Source organism: Gorilla gorilla, chromosome X (genome assembly GCF_029281585.2).
Source record: "Gorilla gorilla gorilla isolate KB3781 chromosome X, NHGRI_mGorGor1-v2.1_pri, whole genome shotgun sequence".
NCBI classification, from domain to species: domain Eukaryota; kingdom Metazoa; phylum Chordata; class Mammalia; order Primates; family Hominidae; genus Gorilla; species Gorilla gorilla.
Window position 1 is genome coordinate 135,663,879 of NC_073247.2, and position 21,076 is coordinate 135,684,954.

General features: G+C 37.7%; 1 protein-coding gene across 19 annotated transcripts in view; it reads left to right on the plus strand.

Annotated features, from left to right (window-relative positions):
• STAG2 (STAG2 cohesin complex component) overlaps positions 1-21,076 on the plus strand; it is a 141,670-nt gene that overhangs the window by 42,568 nt on the left and 78,026 nt on the right. For 10 of the 19 annotated variants that reach the window (XM_019019373.4, XM_055376879.2, XM_055376885.2 and 7 more), the window contains exon 2: positions 19,327-19,466. In XM_019019373.4, coding sequence (XP_018874918.1) covers positions 19,423-19,466 — 44 coding nt within the window. In that variant the 5' untranslated portion in view covers positions 19,327-19,422. Of the gene's footprint in view, positions 1-18,164; positions 18,230-19,326; positions 19,467-21,076 lie in introns of all 19 variants that reach the window. The other 9 variants (XM_055376884.2, XM_031005809.3, XM_055376875.2 and 6 more) reach the window with 1 other exon arrangement.

A 21,076-nucleotide genomic window follows, 5' to 3' on the forward strand; every position in this document is an offset into this window, starting at 1 on the left:
TTCACCATGTTGACCAGGGTGGTCTCAAACTCCTGACCTCAAGTGATCCACTCAACTCAGCCTCCCAAAGTGCTGGGATTACAGGCGTGAGCCACCGAGTCCAGCCCACACCTGATGTTTTTAATTACAGTTGCTAATCTTGTTTGCGTCACTGATTTCATTGTTAGTTAGGGAATAATTTCCAAAATCACTCCTGTATTCACTGGCTTCTTTAGTTTTCTTTCATCAACTGAGATTGCTTGTTACCTGAAATATAATTCTTTTTTTAATATATTTTTTGAGACTGAGTTTTGTTCTTGTCACTCAGGCTGGAGTGCAATGGCGTGATCTCAGCTCACTGCAATCTCCACCTTCCGGGTTCAAGCGATTCTCCTGCCTCAGCCTCCTGAGTAGCTGGGATTACAGGCGCCTGCCACCACGCCCGGCAATTTTTTTTGTATTTTTAGTAGAAATGGGGTTTCACCATGTTGGCGAGGCTGGTCTTGAACTCCTGACCTCAGCTGATCCACCCTCCTTGGCCTCCCAAAGTGCTGGGATTACAGGCGTGAGCCACCGTGCCCAGCCTGAAATATAATTCTTAATGAAAAGGTAGGGTAAATACTTAATTTTTTCCTTTAGTTACCAATTTTCAAATTAAGGTGTTAATTTAGTAACTATAATGATAACATAGATTTGTTCTTATATCTTTTTTTGAGGTTTATTTTAGATTTTTATTGGTTTAATATATTTTAATACACTATAGTCATGTGTATTTGTTTTTGATGTATTTTAAAAATCAGTTTATATTGATACTCCTGATGAAACATTTTTTGCTTTAACTTTTTTATGGTAAAATACAGATAACATATACATTTGAACCATTTTTAAGTGTACAGTTCAGTAGCATTAAGTGCTTTCACATTCGTTGTGCAGCCGTCACCACCATCCATCTCTGGAACTTTTTCTTTTTTGAAAACTTTCTAGAGGTTCATATTTATTGGCGTTTGACCTAGAGTCTTCCTCATGGGCAAGGTGCAGCCCTGGGCAGGACTATCAGCATCCTGCTGTCTCCTCAATTCTGTTAATCCACCAATCCTAATCCCTCCTAACCCCACTCATAGTCCAGAGAAGATAAAAAGTTCAGGGACATGGTGTACTGCTGTCCAGATCCTTTCCCAACTGAAACTCTATACCCATTTAGCACTAATTTCCCATTTTCCCTAGCCCAAGATAACCAACCACCATTCTACTTTCTCTTTGAATTTGACTCCTAGGTACCTCACATATATATTCCTATTTAGTGGAATTGTAGACTATCCTTTTGTGACTGGCTTATTTCACTTAGCACTGTCTTCTAGGTTCATCCATGTTGTAGCTTCTGTCATAATTTCCTTCCCTTTTAAGGCTGAATAATTTTCCATTGTATATATGTACCATATTTTGTTCATCCATTCATTCATTGATAGATACTTGAGTTGCTTCTACCTTTTGGCAATTGTGAGTAATGCCGTTATGAACATGGGTGTACAAATGTCTGTTTTGAGTCCTTGTTTTGCTTTCGTGCATTCTATTAAAAATGTTAAGGTTCTTTGCTTTTTACTTTTTTTTCTCTTTTATCCACCTTTTGACTTTATTCTTAAAGTTTTATCTTGGTATAATAATTTATGGTATGTTGCAGAATTAGGAGCAAAGTCCCGTGTGTCCTTCACTCAGTTTCCCCCAATGGTAACATTTTTCATAATTACAGTACAATGTCAAGACCGGGAAATTGACATTGATACAGTCCATATACAGGTGTCCCTTGGTATCTGTGGGGGATTGGTTCCAGAACCCTCGATGATACCAAAATCCATGGATGCTTAAGTTTATTAGATAAAATGGCATAGTGTTTTCACATAACCTACACACATCTTCCTGTATACTTTAAATCATCTTTCGATTACTTATAACACCTAATATAATATAAATGCTGTGTAAATAGTTATATTGTATTGATTTTATTTGTATTTTTTTATTGTTGTTATTTTTCATTGTGTTTTTTCCCTGAATATTTTCTATCTGTGGTTGGTTGAATCTGAGCATGGGGAACCCATGGATATGGAGGGCTAACTAACTGTATTTATTCAGATCTTGCTAGTTATACATGGACTCATTTAGATAACTATGTTTGCATGTTTTATGTGTATAATTCTATGCAGTTTTATCATGTGTGGATAGGTGTAAGCACTACCACCACCATCACCATCACCATCAAGACACAGAACTGTCCCATCATCACAAATATCCCTCACACTACTCATTTAGTTACATTCACTCCCCCACCCCTTCTCTCCTTCCTCTATTTGGTTTCTAATCTGTGTCAACCACTAATCTGTTATTCATAATTTTGACATTTTCATGGAGTCATATAAATGGAAATCATACTGTATATAACTATTGAGTTTTTGTTTTGTTTTGTTTTGTTTTTGCATTTAGCATAATTTCCTTGGGATCCATCCAAGTTGTTATATTTCAGTAATTCATTTCTTTCTATTACTGAGATGTAGTCTGCGGTACAGATGTACCACAGTTTGTTTAACCATGTACTACTCATTGAGGGATTTTTGGGTTTGTATTAGTTTTTTAGGGCTGCCTAACAAAGTAGCACAAACTGGGTGGCTTAAACAACAGAAATTTATTGTTCTGGAGGCAAGAAGTCCAAGATCAAGGAGTTGGCAGGGTTAGTTCCTTCTGAGAGAATCTATTCTGTCACCCTCTCTTAGCTTCTGGTGGTTTGCTGGCAATCTTTGGTGTCCTTTGGCTGGTATAAGCATTACCTCCCATCTCTGCCTTCATTTTCACATGGTGTTCTCCTTGTGTGTATGTCTCTTTGCAAATTGTCCTTTTTTTTATTAGAGTACCACTCATATTGCATTCCTCCCTAAGGACTTCGTTTTAACTTGATAACTTCAGTAAAGATCCTGACTCCAAATAAGGTCATATTCTGAGGTACTGGGGGATAGGACTTCAACATACGAATGTTTGGGAGACACAATTAAACCCATAGCAGAGTTGCTTTCATGTTTTGGCTATTACAAACAAAGGTCCTATGGATGTTTATGTACATGTTTTTATGTGGACATAGGTTTTCATTTCTCTGGGATAAATGCTCAGGTGTAAGGTTACTGGTGGTTATGGTAAGTGCATGTATGGTTTTTAAAGAAACGTCTAAGCTCTTTGCCAGAGTGGCTGTAGTTTACATTTCCACCAGCAGTGTATAAGAATCAGTTTCTCTGCATCTTTGCTATCATTTGGTGTTGTCACTATTTTTTTTTTTTTTTTTTTGAGAGAGAGTCTCGCTCTGTCGCCCAGGCTGGAGTGCAGTGGCACAATTTGAGCTCACTGCAGGCTCTGACTCCTGGGTTCACGCCATTCTCCTGCCTCAGCCTCCCGAGTAGCTGGGACTACAGGTGCCCACCACGACGCCCGGCTAATTGTTTTGTATTTTTAGTAGAGACGGGGTTTCACTGTGTTCATCAGGATGGTCTTGATCTCCTGACCTTGTGATCCGCCCACCTCGGCCTCCCAAAGTGTTGGGATTACAGGCGTGAGCCACCATGCCCGGGCTGTCACTATTCTTTTATTTTGGCAATTCTTACAGATGTAGTGATATCATGTTGTGGTTTTAATTTGTGTTTTCTTCTATTCAGTTTAACATGTGTTTTAAAAGTTTGTTTGCTAATTATCTCTTTTATACTTAATATCTTGATTCTTAGGGTCATTAACAAGATTGCTTGCCTTCTCCTATAGTATAAAGAAAATAACTTCAGAAAAACAGAATTAGTGTAGCAGACAATAGAAGTATTGTATGAAGTTTAATTTTCTTTCCTTCTTTTTTTTAAAAATAGAGACATAGTCTTGCTCTGTCACCTAGGCTGCAGTGCAGTGACCTAATCACAGCTCACTGCAGCCTCGTACTCCTGGGCTCAAGCGATCTCTCTCTCTCTTTCTCTCTCTCTCTTTCTTTCTTCCCTCGCCCTCCACCCTTTCCCCCCTCCCTTCCCCGCTTTCCTCCCTCTCCCTCCCTCTCCTTTTTTGTAGAGAACAGGTCTCACTGTGTTGACCAGGCTGGTCTCATACCCCTGGCCTCAAGTGATCCCCCCTACCTTGGCCTCCCAAAGTGCTGAGATTACAAGTGTGAGCCATCCCATCCTGCTTTAAATTTTCTTCTTTTTGTCCTTAAAATTCTTCCTACTAAGGATAAGCAAAGTGTTGTTTTCTGAACTCACTTTATATGAATACTTTCTCTGTATGTCTGTGTTATTGATTCGATGTACATGATTAGGTTTATTTTTCCAATTTGTCTTTAATTTCAGAAATTTCTGTTTCTATGACAGTGACATAACCTAACAAAATTCAGTTTCATTTGAATGAGTATGACATTTTCCTTATTCAAAAGTTAAAATTACATGCAAAGGTATATATAGAAGTCTTCCACAGATTCCTGCCTCGTATATTTCTTTTATCATCCCTTCCTCCTTACAACTTGGAAAAAGTGTTTCTTGTTAATCCTCTCAGTATTTTTTTGTGCAAACAAATACATCCATTCATATACACGTTCTTACTTTGTGAAAGGCATCACACTTTACATTATATTACATAATTTGATGTAAACTTAAATATTAAGTAGCAGACCTAACAGAAGACTTTCAGAGTTGTGTTAATGCTGTTTTTTATGTTGTGAGAGTTGAATCTGCTACACTGACTTCCTCATTATTTTGTGATCTATGAGTTATGATCAACATGAGATAGTAGGTTCACTAGTAACTAAGTTCAAGTATGTAACACTGGAAAAACTGCTTGTTGCTTTATGACTTTGGGCAGAAAAACAGACAGGTGAAATGCAGTTGAATACTTTGTAAATTATGGTTAGCCAAAGTAGGTGACATAGGACTAACCTGTGAAAGGGGACATAATGAAGTAAAACATTCAAGTAAAATGACATGATAATGGCATATTTGGCAAACATCCTCAGAATAGATTATATGTAGAAGTTGGAGGAGAAAAGTTTTTCCCTTTCCTAGTTGCAATTTATTATTATTATTAATTTTCTTTCTTTTTTTTTTTTTTGAGACGGAGTTTCACTCTTGTTGCCCAGGCTAGAGTGCAATGGTGCGATCTCGGCTCACTGCAACCTCCGCTTCCCAGGTTCAAGCTATTCTCCTGCCTCAGCCTCCTGAGTTGCTGGGATTACAGGCATGTACCACCACACCTGGCTAATTTTTGTATTTTAGTAGAGACAGGGTTTCACCATGTTGGTCAGGCTGGTCTCAAACTCCCGACCTCAGGTGATCCGCCTGCCTCAGCCTCCCAAAGTGCTGCGATTACAGGCGTGAGCCACCGTGCCCAGCCCTATTATTAATTTTTTAGAGACAGTCTCGCTGTGTTGCCCAGGCTAGTTTCAAACGCTTGGGCTCAAGTAATCCTCCTGCCTCAGTCTCCTAAAGTGCTAGATTAGGGGCATGAGCCACCATGCCCAGCTGCTAGTTGCAATTAATTTATTAATCAGGATAGCTAAGCACAGTCATTTATGGTGGGTGGAGGGAGACAGAGGGAGAGGGAGATTGTGTTTCATGATGAAAAGATCATTTTGAGTATTTTTGCCAAAATAATAATCATAGAATAAGATGGAGATCCTTGCATATGAATAATCTTCTCAATCATGTTGTTCTCAGTGTTGCTACGTTATTTGGCAGATAACTTTTTGCCAGGAGGATAATTATAACACATTTTTTTTTGAAAGAGTTTTCTAATTGAGAAGTTTCTTTCCCGACTAATGACTTAACAAATAACCCATTGTTACAACAAACTGTGTCATAACAGCAAAGTTGCAATAACTATGAATCTAAGATAGTTTCAAGTTCTCTGTAGTAGAGTGTACTTTCAAGTCTATCCAAAACAAAAACGTTAGCTCTAGTATATATTTGTTTTTAATAATATATTGCTCTTAATATTAAATATATGTTGAGTCATTATTTCGCCTCCTTTCTTAGCATCTCGATAGTTCTTTTGGGGATATTGATTTTGCAGGATGCTTTAATGTATTTGTTGTTGTTTAGAAATAAGGCAGTCTTTTGGTCATAGTTCTAGGGAAGGTTTAAAAACTTCAGTCATCTTAGAGCTCAGATTGAGTTGGTCTGTTTGGATGGCATGCTAAAGTATATGAAATTTGCTTGGTTACAGGGCAAAATGTGAGAGTCCCCTAATGATATCTGGTACCAGTAATCTAACCAGGTAGGTAGGTAGGTAGGTAGGTAGATAGATAGATAGATAGATAGATAGATAGATAGATATCTCTTCTTACTGGATCTTTTTCATGCTGTATGCTTCCTCTCCAGTTTAATGGAATCAAGTGTTGCATTTTAGGGTAATTCCGAAATCTTAGTATCATGACATGAGGCCATTTAGTATACTAACTGTTGGATGCAGTTAGTTTGCGTTGCTGCTGGAAGATTGTTGCTGCTTTTTACCCTGGCTTTAAGTTGTGTGCTCTTGTGGGTAACTATGGGACTTGACTTGTACTGTCATATTTTGAACAAGGGAAATAAATGTTTAACATTTGTTAAATAGGTTTCAATGACAGTTTTCATACTCTATGGTGAGCAACTGAAATGTAAGGTTAGCTCTGGTTGTTCAAGTGTTTCCATGTTTTTTTGGAAAAGTTAGATTATTTCTTTTGATATTTTGCTGTAAATTTAACATAAGCTTTGGTGCATTTTACCTTATTAAACGGGAGACAAAAAGTCTCAAAATATTCTGAGTGTAGATATCAATGATTAGTGTCTTAATTTACAAAATGACATCTCAATAGGTCAGTAGTTATATGGTATGTGGTATGCTTGTTTAGTAGAAAGGTGTTCTTAAATGATCGATGATTTAAGTAAAATCCTGTGAGTTTATACCATATGAGAGAAGCTTGCTTGATAAAAGAGGTTTCAAATTTAATTTTTTATTGTGGTAAACAACAACATTTACCATTAAACCATTTTTTAAGTGTATAATTGAGTAACGTTAAATATATCCAACTGCTGTGAAACAGAAATTTTTCGTCTTGAAAGCCTGAAACTCTATACCTATTAAACAACAACTCCCGTTTTTCTCTTCCCCTAGTCCCTGGTAACCATTATTCTACTTTCTGTTTCTGTGAATTTAACTACTTCAGATACCTCATAAGTTGAATCATGTGGTATTTGTCTTTTTTGTGACTGGCTTATTTCAGTTAGCATAATGCCCTTAGGGTCCATCCGTGTTGTAATGTAGTACAGATGTTCCTTCCTTTTAAAAGGTGTGTAACTCATTTTATGTATCTACTACATTTTGTTTATCCATATCTGTTCTATTCCATTGGTCTATTTGTCTTTATGCCAGTACCTCACAGTTTTGATTACTGTAGCTTTGTACAGTAAGTTCTCGCTTAGTGCCGTTCTTAGGTTCTTGGAAACTTGGGCTTTAAGCAAAGCGATGTACAGCAGATCTTTGAACAATATCAATTTGTTCAGTGTTGTTTTGTTATAATGTTTATGAGGAAAAAAATTGGTTTCATTCATTATACGTCATTTTGCTTAACATTGGAGTTTCCAAGAACTTGTTGGTGATATTGAGGACTTTCTCTAAAATGCTTTGAAATTAGGAAGTGTGAGTCCTCCAACTTTGTTCTTTTCTTCCTAAAATTGTTTGGGCTTTTTGGGGTCCCTTGAGATTCTATATGAATTTTCAGCTTAATTTTTTTCATTTTTGCAAAAAGTGCTATTGGAATTTTGATAGGGATTGTGTTGAATCTGTAGATTTCTTTGGGTAGTATGGACTTCATGATAATATTAAGTCTTCGAATTCATGAACACAGGATGCCTTTCTATTTGTGTCATCTTTCATTTCAGCAGTATTTTGTAGTTTTCAGTGTACAAGTCTTCTACCTGCTTGGTTAGGTTTAGTATTTTACACTTTTTGATGCTGTTGTAAATGGAATTGTTTTCTTAATTTCCTTTTCGGATTGTTAGTATATACAAGAATTTTGTGTGTTGATTTAATATCCTGTGACTTTATTGAATTTGTGGTTATTAGTTCTAAGAGTTTTTATGTGTGTGTAAACTTTGGGATTTTCTACATATAAGATTGTGTCATCTGGGAACAGAGATAATTTTACTTCTTTCTTTCTAACTTGGATGCCTTTTATTTGTTATTTTTCCTGTCTAATTGTTTTGGCTAGGCCTTCCAATACTATGTTGAATAGACACGTAGTGGGAGTGGGCATCCTTGCCTTGTTCTGTATGTTAGAGTAAAAAGTTTCAGTCTTTTACCCTTGAGTATAATATTAGCTATGAGTTTTTGACTTTTACTATGTAGAGATAGCGTCTTAGTCCATTTTCTGTTCCTTACAACAGAATATCTGAAATTAGGTACTTTATAAAGAAAAAGAATTTATTTCTTACAGTTAAGGAGGCTGAGAAGTCCAAGTTTTGAGGGTCCACATCTGATGAGAGTCTTCTTGCTAGTGGGAACTCTGCACAGTTCCTAGGTGTTGCAAGGCATCACATGGCAATGGGACTGAGGGTGCTTGCTCAGGTCTCTTTCTCTTCTAAAGCCACCTGTCCCACTCTCATAACTATTAAATCATTAATTCAGTAATCCATGAATGGATTAACCTATTCATGATGGCAGAGCCCTCCTTACCCAATCTCCTATTAAAGGCCCCACTTCTCAGTACTGCCACATTGGGGATTAAATTTCCACATGAGTTTTTGAGGGGACAAATATTCAAACCATAGCAGGTCATTTTTTTCTAGTTTTAACTTGAGTGTTTTTTATAGTGAAAGGGTGTTGAATCTTGTCAAATGCTTTTCCTGCATCAACTGAGATGATCATGTGGTTTTTGTCCTTCATTCTGTTAATGTCCTGTGTTACATTGATTGATTTTTGTATGTTGGAACAGTCTTGCATTTCAGCAATAAATCTCACTTGGTCATGGTGTATAATATTTTAAATGTTTTAAATGATGAATTCTGGTTTGCTAGTATTTTGTTAGGAATTTTCGCATCAATATTCATCAGGGATATTGGTCTGTAGTTTTCTTATAGTGTCTTTTTCTGGCTTAAATTTAATTTTTAAAATGTAATTTGCATGCCTTACTCTTTGTCTAGGAATGTTTAAGATTAGAGAGAATTAAAATAATTTTAGAGTACCACATATGTGTCTCCTGTTGTTACCACTGTGTGGAATTACCAAGTGAAGAATCAAACTCTTAGATCTGAAATACGAATTGGGAAGTACTATAGTGTGTTGACAAACTGAATTATGAAAGCATACTTGATTTCTGAACTTGAATATGCATATAATTCAAGCCTATGAATTGTGTACTGTGGTTGTTAGCTAAAAGGTTAGTGGGTAATATCAAGTGGCTGGTAATGCTAAATGTTTTAATAAGGTCAGCTAATCAGAAGTGAAAGGAACAAAAAAATTGGACATGTGACATATATGTGTTCTTGTATAGTCATGCTAAAATGAAAAAAGAGGCATTACATATTAATAGTCACCACATTTTTAAATTTTGGGTTAAAATTTTTCATTCTCTATAAAGTGGTTTATTTTTCACATTGGTTTTATTGTTTTTAATCTACTGAATTGTTTTTTGGCTACAGTTCTATCTTCATTATCATGCAAATTAATAAAAACTCAGTAATTCATTGAGATACTTTTTACTACCTTGAGTAAATAAATGTGGAAACTTGTGATGTAATCTATTGAGAGTATGTGAAATGAAAATTTAGATTTCCCCCAACATCAAGCAGGATTATCCTGTGTTCATCTACTCTTCTATGAAATCTGCCTTTTTTTGAAATTTGCCAGTGAGCCAGTGATGCCCAGTGTGAAATGGTTTAGATGGCAGTAATATATTGTGCTTATATAATGCTGTATACCATTTAACCCTTCTTGTAAATTTGATTTTTGGATCTGGATATTCATTTATACCAGCTAATATGGTCTCGTTGGAAATGTTGATAGCCACTACACCAAGTTGTAATTACCCATGTTTATTTGTTATGTCTTAACATTACAAATTGACATCACAAGTTACATCACAAAGTTATGTTAATAAGATGGAGATGTATACACATGCACACACACGCACAGACACATGCACACCAGTCCAGAAAGCTAACTGTAGAATGTGGTATTCAGATATAAGTGAGATGAAGAGTGGATAATGACAGTATTAAAACAATTATTAGCTATTGACCTTGGCAGACTGAGAAATGATTTTAAGGTGATAGTATATGATAAAACAAATATTCTATCTGTTTTGATATTTGTCTTAGGATAGAGCCAGATAATGTCTAGTCAGCTGCAGCTTATTAGGGCTGACTGGGGAAAATAGTAGTCTTCGAATTAGATAGCAGATATGTATCCAATATGTCAACTATAATATGGTATCCAGTGTCTGACAGCAGCCAGTGCCAGTATGGTCAGACAGATGAGAGGACAATATTGCGGCATTCAGGTTAAGGCAACTCAAGAGACAAATGGAGACTTTTTAGGGTGGGTTTATGGGCAGGATTCCAGTACCAGAATGAAGGTAGGTGTATTACAGCAGGAACATGTCAGACGGGGTAGGATCTTTGGGTGATTCAGGTACAGGTTACAATTGAGTATGGAGCACAAGTTGGCTCTGTGGGAATAGGACATAAGCCTTTTCTTGTCTCCCTCCAACCCCTAACTAAGGGGGTTGCTAAGTTCACAAGGCGTGCTAGGTTTTCTACAGACATCAAAAATGGTCATTGAGAACTGGGACAGCCTGAGTATGTAGGTTTGTCAAGGTGATCACAGTTGTGGTGATGGCTCGAGTCATGTTTTGAAAGTACTGGGGAAAGTGAGTAGACAAGAAAACTAGGAATATTGCTGTGCACCTACTATAATACACTTAAAAATAGGAAGGGAGCAGGTGGATGTTTCCCATTTTGTAAATTTTAGTTTCTGGCAGTGTGTAGTGATGCTGTATCTGTAGACTGCCCCAGCTTGCTCCTTCCCCAATTCCTGAAAATAAAAGTTATTTTTGCAGTGTTGTGGCCTTAGGCCTGTTCAGTTTGTCTACTTAGTTATTTTAGAAAGGCCTTTTACTTTGGCCTCCTTCCATCCTTTATATATATGTATGTATAAATTTTTTTTTTTTTTGAGACAGAGTCTTGGCTCTGTTGCCCAGGCTGGAGTGCAGTGGCACGATCTCGGCTCACTGCAGCCTCCACCTCCTGGGTTTAAGCGATTCTCATGCCTCAGCCTCTGGAGTAGCTGGGATTACAGGCCTGTGCCACCATGCCCAGCTAATTTTTGTATTTTTAGTAGAGATGGTATTTCTCCACGTTGGCCAGGCTGGTCTGGAACTCCTGGCCTCAAGTGATCTGCCTGTCTTGGCCTCCCAAAGTGCTGGGATTACAGGCCTGAGCTACTGCACCCGGCCTGTCCTTTATATTATTTTTAAAGTTTGTAAATATAGATTTCCTACTATTAGGAAATATAGACAGGGTCATTAATCTTCTTACATATGCAGATTTCTTCCAGGCATGCCTTCTCTGGTTTACCTATTCCTGTACCAGAGCAGGGACTACCATTAGGAATTCTGTAGGACTCCATCCAGGTTTGTGTAAAAGAAAAGATATTTGCGAATGATATATGTGGTAGCTGTAATGTGAGTGTGTTGTCAAGAAACTTTTAGGTTAAGATTTTACTACTGGGCTGAGTACACATGGTCATTGCTTAGTTTGATGTACTTTTCTTTTCTTTTTTTTTTTTTTTTGAGACGGAGTCTTGCTCTGTCACCCAGGCTGGAGTGCAGTGGCTTGATCTTGGCTCACTGCAAGCTCCGCCTCCCGGGTTCACGCCATTCTTCTGCCTCAGCCTCCCGAGTAGCTGGGACTACAGACCCCCACCACCAAGTCCGGCTAATTTTTTGTTTTTTAGTAGAGATGGGGTTTCACCGTGTTAGCCAGGATGGCCTTGATCTCCTGACCTCGTGATCCTCTTGCCTCGGCCTCCCAAAGTGCTGGGATTACAGGCGTGAGCCACCGTGCCCGGCCTAGTTTGACGTATTTTCACCATGTCATTTACTTAGAATAGTATAGCACAAATTAGGGAGATTAACAGAGGGAGGACAAATATCTTTTAGGTAAGAAGAATTTCTTTTTTTTTTTTTTGAGATGGCATCTTGCTCCGTTGCCCAGTCTAGAGTGCAGTGGCATGATCTTGGCTCACTGCAACCTCTGTCCCCCGGGTTCAAGCGATTCTCCTGCCTCAGCCTCCCGAGTAGCTGGGATTACAGGTGCATGCCACCATGCCCGGCTGATTTTTCTATTTTAGTAGAGATGGGGTTTCACCATGTTGGTCTTGAACTCCTGACCTCGTGATCCGCCTGCCTCCACCTCCCAAAGTGCTGGGATTACAGGTGGGAGCCACCACACCCGGCCGAATTCTTGTTAAAGATTGTTACTCATCAAAGGGGCAGTAGTTTTTTTCTTTTTGAAGGTAGATATTTATGTCCACATTTTGGGTTAGCTTTTCATTTTTTTGCCCGCGTGTACATCATTTGACATAGAAATGATAGTAACTTTCCTGTTTGGATCAAATGTACTACTGCAGGAAGTAGTCTACCTTTTAGCATTCACAACCTCAAACTAAACAACAGACTTCTGTATGCTGTCTCCTAAGAAAGTACATAGGCCAATAAAAGGAACATACCTTTGGGTCTTGTTGTCAGGAGCCTGTAAGAAAGTTTATGTTCCCTGCGAATCTTGAGTAGGCAAACATAATAAAGGTAATTTTATGATAGAACTCAGAGTTTTTGTACGTTTAATTTTATATGATTATAAACATGAAATATGAATAGATTTTAGCAGCATAGTTTTGTAATTCCTCAGGTAGTTTAGGTTTTTAAACAGTTTTTTTTTTCTCCTGAGGACAGTCTCACTCTACTGCCCAGGCTGGAGTGCAGTGGCATGTTCTCAGCTCACTGTAGCCTTGACCTCCCAGGCTCAAGCGATCCTCCCACCTCAGCCTCTCAAGTAGCTGGGACTATAGGCACGCGCCACCATGCCCAGCTAGTAGTTCACGTTTTAACAGAGTACATTAAAAACTAAATTTCCCCTTCATAATTTCCTTTTTTGTACTAACAATAAGATTGTAAATAAAAAATTAAAAAATTACCCACCCTGATATGTTGCTGTATTCCTTTGCTTCTTTTTTGTTGTTATTATGTCCGTTTACCCACATTGGTACACAGTCATAAATAGTTTCAGTGTATGAATATTACATTAGTTACATTGATGTACTATCAGTGGTACTTGGTTGGATGAATTTTTAGTATTTAGAAGCTTTAAAAATCATATTTCACTAGGATAGGGAGTTGGCCAGGTCAATAATTTTTTCTGTGTCTATCAGACCTTGACACAACATTTTTTTCTTTTAAAATTATATGTACCTGTCTGGGCGCAGTGGCTCACACCTGTAATCTCAGCACTCTGGGAGGTTGAGGTGGACAGATTGCTTGACCCTTGGGAGTTCAAGACTAGCCTGGGCAACATGGTGAAACCCTGTTTCTACAAAATACACAAAAATTAGCTGGGCATGGTGGTGCTCGCCTATAGTCTATGGATAATTGGACATTTTGGTAATTCCTAATTTTAAGTGTTTGTATTATAGTGATGGTGGCATTTTAGAAGGGTGTATACATTTCCTGGATGTGATCCCTACGTATAGAAGTATGTGACCCTTTTGGGAGGAGTGTTAAGGGTATGGCATGTGGTGTGTGAATTTGCCAGCTTTTAGCAGTTGAATATTTCTGCATTTTTAGTGAGAGAATTAACATACCAGCTACTTAAGTGTTCCCCTCCCCTGTGCTCTCCAGTAATATATTATTAATATATGGATTCTGAGGAACCTTGTTAGTGATGGCTTTGTTGGTAGCTTTTCATTTTTTTGTCTTGAGACCACTTGGGATTGAATTAAATACCTTTTTTTTTTTATGGAGACGGAGTCTCACTCTGTTGCCCAGGCTGGATTGCAGTGGTGTGTTCTCGGCTCACTGCAACCTCTGCTTCCTGGGTTCAAGCGATTCTCCTGCCTCAGCCTCCCGAGTAGCTGGGACTACAGGTGCACACCACTGTGCCCAGCTAATTTTTGTATTTTTGTTTTAGAGACGAGGTTTCATCATGTTGGCCAGACTGGTCCTGAACCCCTGACCTCGTGATCTGCCCGCCTCAGCCTCCCAAAGTGTTAGGATTACAGGCATGAGCCACCGTGCCTGGCCCCTAAATTAAAGACCTTTAAAACAGTAATTATTTTAGGGGAAAGAAAATTAAATGATATCAAAGCAAGATATTAGGATGTTTTGTGTGTGCTTTTATTTTGTTGGGGGGTACTTTTGATGAATGTAGGAAGTCATTCTTTTTTTGGAGTTGCAAAGATTCAAGCATCATCATAATTTTTACTTGCTTGTATTAATATGCTATAGTAATAGGTATCTGACAGGTGTTTCTTGTTATTGAATTTAACTTGTAATCTAAACTTTGAGTAACAGCCCATAAACAAACATATATTAATTATGGATAACCTGAGAAGTTATGGTGATTAAGTTTCAGCTTTTAGGTCTGTTTATATTAAAAGCAGTGTTACTTGAATTTAATATTTAGAATTAGAAATAACACGATCATCTGTTACTTTTTAATCTAATAATTAATAGCCTTTAATGGCAGCACACTATACATGTGAACTTAAGAAAGTAGTTTTACTTTAATATATATTGTTTAGCTTATCTACAAATGGGATTGCCTGGTTTTCAGTAAGGAAAAGCAGAAGCTAGTTGTTGCTGGATAGGTTTTTTTCCCAGAAGGAAAATAGTGATTGAGACTTAATGCAGATTTTATTTCTATGCTTTATCCTCCAAAGCTGTTAGAATGTTAACTCTTTTATAGTAGGTATAGAGAATTGTTACATATGATGAAAACCTCAAAAGTTTTTTCTAGACACTAGGAGAGAGCTCCACCTTGTGATCTTGGAGCATATTTTTTAAAAAGTTAATAACCCGCAATAGTGCAGAAATTGTGTGGTGAGTTTGATTTTTAAACTGATACTTTTCTTTGAGCATTACATGTTTTTATAGTTTTGGGTTACCCAGCTGAAGTCAAATGGTATTAAGCACATTTGAAGATACTCTGAATTTGTTAATGTAAGTCTGTGGGGGAAACACATTGGATGGATGGATGGATGGATGGATGGATGGATGGACGGACGGACGGACGGACGGACGGATGGATGGATAGATGGATGGATTGACAGAGTCTTACCCCATTGCCCAGGCTGGAGTGCAGTGGTGTGATCATGGCTCACTGCAGCTTCTACCTCCTGGGCTCAAGCAGTCTTCCTGCCTCAGCCTCCCAAGTAGCTAGGTCTATAGGTGTGTGCCATCATGCCCGGCTGATTTTTTGATTTTTTGTTGAGATATGGTCTCACTATGTTGTCCAGGCTGGTCTCGAACTCCTGGGTTTAAGCCATTCTCCAACCTCATCCTCCCAAAGCGCTGGGATTGTAGGTGTGAGCCATCATGCATGGCCTGCAAATTGTATTTATATGCAGCTGTAGACGTTTAAAATAAAGATGTAAACATTCTCAGCTCTTCCTGTAGATTAAAGTTTACATTTAGAAACTACTAATCCCAACTCATCCGTTGGGTTCCTTCCCTTCTAAATTACAAAGCAATTTTAATATTTGTAATTTTTGTTGAGCTATGATGAACTGTTTTTATGGCAAATAAGTCATTTAGAGAATGAGTAGCAAACACTCGGATACATGGAATTTAGCGTTCTTTTTTTTTTTTTAAGATGGAGTCTCGCTCTGTCACCCAGGCTGGAGTGCAGTAGCGCAGTCTTGGCTCACTGCAAGCTCCGCCTTCCAGGTTCACGCCATTCTCCTGCCTCAGCCTCTCAAGTAGCTGGGACTACAGGCGCCTGCCACCATGCCTGGCTAATTTTTTGTATTTTTAGTAGAGATGGGGTTTCACCATGTTATCCAGGATGGTCTCCCTGACCTTATGATCCGCCTGCCTTGGCCTCCCAAAGTGCTGGGATTATGGGCGTGAGCCACCGCGCCCGGCCAACATTCTTATATTTAATAATATTAAGTGGCAAGTAGGTACCTTCTAGTAGAAATAATAATCACATTTCTTAACAGGTATTAAGGACAAGGATCATTGTTCTCCTGTTCACTGTTGTATTCTCATTGCCCAGCACTACATTTGGCACATGGTGGATACTTTTACTTGGTTGGATGAATTTTCAATATTTGGAGACTTTAAAAAAATCTTATTTCACTAGGATAGGGAATTGGCCAGTTCAATAATTTTTCTATCAGACCCTGACACAACTTTTTTTTTCTTTTAAAAATATATGTACCTGGCTGGGCGTGGTGGCTCACGCCTGTAATCTCAGCACTTTGGGAGGTTGAGGTGGGTGAATTGCTTGAGCCCAGGAGTTCAAGACTAACCTGAGCAGCATGGTGAAACCCTGTCTCTACAAAATAAGAAAAAATTAGCTGGGCCATGGTAGTGTGTGCCTATAGTCCCAGCTACTTGGGAGGCTGAGATGGGAGGATCGCTTGAGCCTGGGGAGGTCAAGGCTGTAGTGAGTTGTGATTGCGCCACTGCACTCCAGTGCGGGTGACAGAGTAAGACCTTGTCTGTCTGTCTCTATTTTTTATATAGGTATAATACACACACGCGCGCATCTATCTTGTCTTGAGAGATACATCTTACATCTTTGATTTTGCTTTTGTGTTTGCTTTGGTTTCTAATTACAAAGTACGTGTTAGTATAGCCTATGCTTTGCAAAATAATTTGGCCTGGGAATGCTTCTTTCTTTTACAGTAGAAATTAATTTTGTGCTATTTAGAAGAATCCAGTATATCGCACAATATTCATTTTATTTAGTATTCTCTGCTTCTCAGAGCTGATGCATTCTTTATATTCATCACCTGTGATTTCTTAGGTGACTGTATTTATGAACTAACTTTAAAGTGTGCTTAGAAATTATATTGAAGGAAAGCAGAAACTTTGGTTTTGATGAAATGCTCAGAGAGGCAGACAGATACAGCAAGGATCACATGACCTCTTTTATTTTCATCTTGCCGTCTAGATGACCTGACTTGTTCATTAGAATGTATTAGTTCTGTGCCTCTCCAGTTCCTTTAAAAGAAACAAAATGATTTTCTTTTATAAATAAGTTAGCATTTTAGGAGGTGAATGTGTATCTTACATATGATGACAAACTTCAGAAAAGAAAAAATTAGCCGGATGTGGTGAGTACCTATAGTCCTAGCTACTCAGAAAGCTGAGGTAGAAGGATCTCTTGAGCCCTGAAGTTTGAGGCTGCAGTGAGCTATGATTTGTGCCACTGCACTCCAGCCTGGGTGACAGAGTAAGGCCCTGTCTCAACGAAAATAAGATTTTAAAATTTATGTATGTATGTATGTTTGAGACAGAGTCTCGCTTTGTCACCCAGGCTGGAGTGCAGTGGCATGATCTCAGCTTGCTTCAGCCTCCCGAGTAGCTGGGACTACAGGTGTGCACCAACACACGAGGCTAATTTTTGTAATTTTAGTAGAGACAGGGTTTCGCCATGTTGGCCAGGCTGGTCTGGAACTCCTCACCTCAAGTGACCTGCCCGCCTTGGCCTCCCAAAGTGCTGGGATTACAGGCGTGAGCCACTGCGCCTGGCTGAAAACAAGATTTTAAAATCTGAGTATCTTTCAGAAAAAAAATAAAGTGGTGGTATATGTTATTTGATTATTCAGGATTTAATTTGTGGATTATTCATTCTTGTTTCTCCTATTGCCTCATTTGTTATTTTGCTGTTCACAAAACATAAAATTAATATTTTTCTGTTTTAGCTTAAGTAAGCTAGGAAATACAATGTTTTGAACTTTGTATATTAATTAAATATTAGTAACCATTGATGATGTTTTCTAGAGAGAGAAAATTACCAAGAAAAATTGAGCTGTTTCTTGTGTGATATCTAACCTACTGGGAGAAGTCATTAGGAGTTCGTCAGTATGTTATATTTGAGCATTTAATATTAATTGGATATGTTTAATCTTACCTGCTTTTTCTTTAGGTGGCCACCGAGTACTAAATTCACTTGGGAATAAAAGAAAAACATAAGAAAATTATAAGAGAAAGGTACACATAAGACTAAGAGCTTTAGACTTTAGCTTCAGCCTGTTTTCTCCTTTCTTGTTTGCTTTTAGGTCATTTTCTTCATTTAGGAAATGCATCCTTGACTTTCAAAACATACACATAATACGCTTTCTGTCTGCCATTTTTGCATGTACTTTGGTCAAAAATGGCATTCATTTGTTGTTCGTATGACATTATTGGCATTTAAATTGATGGTAAGTTCCTTGAGGGAGAGGAATAGATCAGATCTAACATTGGGGGAAACAAAGTTTGTTATTATCATGAAGTGGTTATTTATTTAATAAGCCAGGCTTTAGACTGTATGTTTCCAGGGCAGGAAAATCTGTTTTAAAGTTATATCTTAGGTTTTTTTTATTAGCTCCTTTTAACTGTATGTGCATGATATCAGCAAAAGGTTGTATTTTCAGGCATCTCATATTATGGTTTAAAGTTCTCATAGGGATTTCAGGACCAGTAAGAGTCATATCCTGTTTCTATTTAGGATGTATTAATGTATATATATATAAAGCCAGGCGGAGAATCACAAGAAAATTTAAAAACAATTGTTTTATAAGCTTCTTTTTCCCCTATGTGTTATTACTTTGGGGCTGCGAGTGTTACAACAAGTCCATATCTAGATTAAGCAGTCAAGGTCAGGCACGGTGGCTCATGCCTGTAATCCCAGCACTTTGGGAGGCCGAGGCGGGTGGGTCACCTGAGGTCAGGAGTTCGAGACCAGCCTGGCCAACATGGCAAAACCCCACCTCTACTAAAAATACAGAAATTAGCTGGTCATGGTGGCCCGCGCCTGTAATCTCAGCTACTCGGGAGGCTGAGGTAGGAGAATCGCTTGAACCTGGGAGGCAAAGGTTGCAGTGAGCCAAGATCGTGCCACTGCACCCCAGCCTGGGTGACAGAATGAGACTGTGTCTCAAAAAAAAAAAAAAAAAAAAAAAGAAAGCAGTCAAATGCAAGGGAATGAAATCCTTATTTACTAAAACACATTAGTAGGCACTGGGGAATTTAACTTTCGAGTATGGATATCCTTTCCGAATATTTTTGGTGCATTTGTAATAAATGTCATTTTCTCCTTTTTAAAGGAATTGTCTTAGAAGAAAGAAGCAAGCCATCATTTTACCCACGTAAATATATGAATATATTTCTGACATTGAGGTGTTCCAGAAGATGATAAAGAAATGATAGCAGCTCCAGAAATACCAACTGATTTTAATCTACTACAGTAAGTAAATTATATTCTGATAATTTTTAAATACTTGTTTATTCCACAAAATGGGGAATGCATTAACTTCAGTTAAATTTCCTTCTGCTCGAGAAGATCTAATATATAAAATAGCTTTTATGCTTTGCAAGAGTTTATATCAGCACTCATCAAGGCTCTGTAATAGTAATTATTCTGTACTTTTTTGTTGCTGTGTTTTAAATTTGTCTTTTAGTTTACATGCTGCAGTTTATTATTTTTTGTTGTGTAGTTCTGAGTCCATACTTGGTTTTGCAATAGCAACTGTTTTGAGAGAGCATCATAAAATTCCTAAAAATAAAGTTTTCTCATTAGTGAGGTATACCATGTGGCACTATTTAGGATGTAATGTCAGATTTCTGTTACAAAATCAAATGATGATTGCAGAAATAAGTTACATGTATATTGGTCCAGAAAGTGGTTTCAACATAGGTATCCTCTTTACCCCCATCTGAAAAGCTAACTGTACTCCTTAGCTTTTATTCTAATTACTCCTTGGTTTTGAAAGATTTTGAACTACTCTATGTAACAGTGATTTTCATACTAAGGTACAGTTTCATGAGTTGCCTCAGTGAAAAGTGAACTTTTAAATTGCCCGTGAATCCCTTTATTTACCCACCCCCACCACTGTATTTTTCATTAGGATCTTTATGAGACTTGACTTGAAAAGAGAGTTTAGTTGCTAAAAATTTTGAAAACAACAGACTAATACCTTTGTACATAATGGCAGCCAGCGTTTACTTTTGATCATATGTAGATTTTCATATTTTTAATAATTTTGTTATCTTCAGTGGAGATTATGAATCTTCTGGGACCAAATACATTCAGGTTCCCACAAAACAGCATTTTTAGTAAGGATTTTATGTATTCTAAGTCTCATATCTTTGTAAAAGTTAATTATTACCTTTGTTAATATTAAGTGTCTGCTGTATACAGGATGTTATATTAGATCCTGTGAAGAATTAAGTTAGGTACTTCCTGCTGCCTTTATGAGTTCATATTTTAAAGATATAAAGAGAAGATTATGAAGTTTCTTATATACTTGGTTAGAGACTATGAAAAGGGTTTATATTATGGACTAGACTATTGACTATTAGAATATCTCAAATAATGAGGACCTGAAATAGGATAATGAATAAAAGGGAATTGATGTTGTTCGGGTGGAACAGGCCCAGCATTTGATTGGGTATGTGGGGTGCAGGGCACAGTAAAGAGGAATGGAAGATTCAGTCGTGTGATAGATGACTCAGGATGTTTCAGGTCACTGAATGGTTAATACAGTATGTTTAATAAACATAAATGTTATTTCACCTAGGGTAGTTTTTGTTGTTCTTTTGATCTTAAAAACACAGGAAAGCATTGAAGAACGGCTTAGGAGAGTATTTCTTCTTTGGTTGGGAGTATTTTAGACTTCCATTTTGATTACTCACTTAAGCTTTCTTTAGAAAGTTTTTCAGTAAGTTACCAAACCTCTAGTGGTTCACTCTTAGTTGGGATAGCTTGGAGATGAGTATTAAGAGGATAATTGAGCCCTTGATTACTCTGGCCATTGGAACATTGTGAAGACTATAGTGATTTTCTTCAGACTTAAA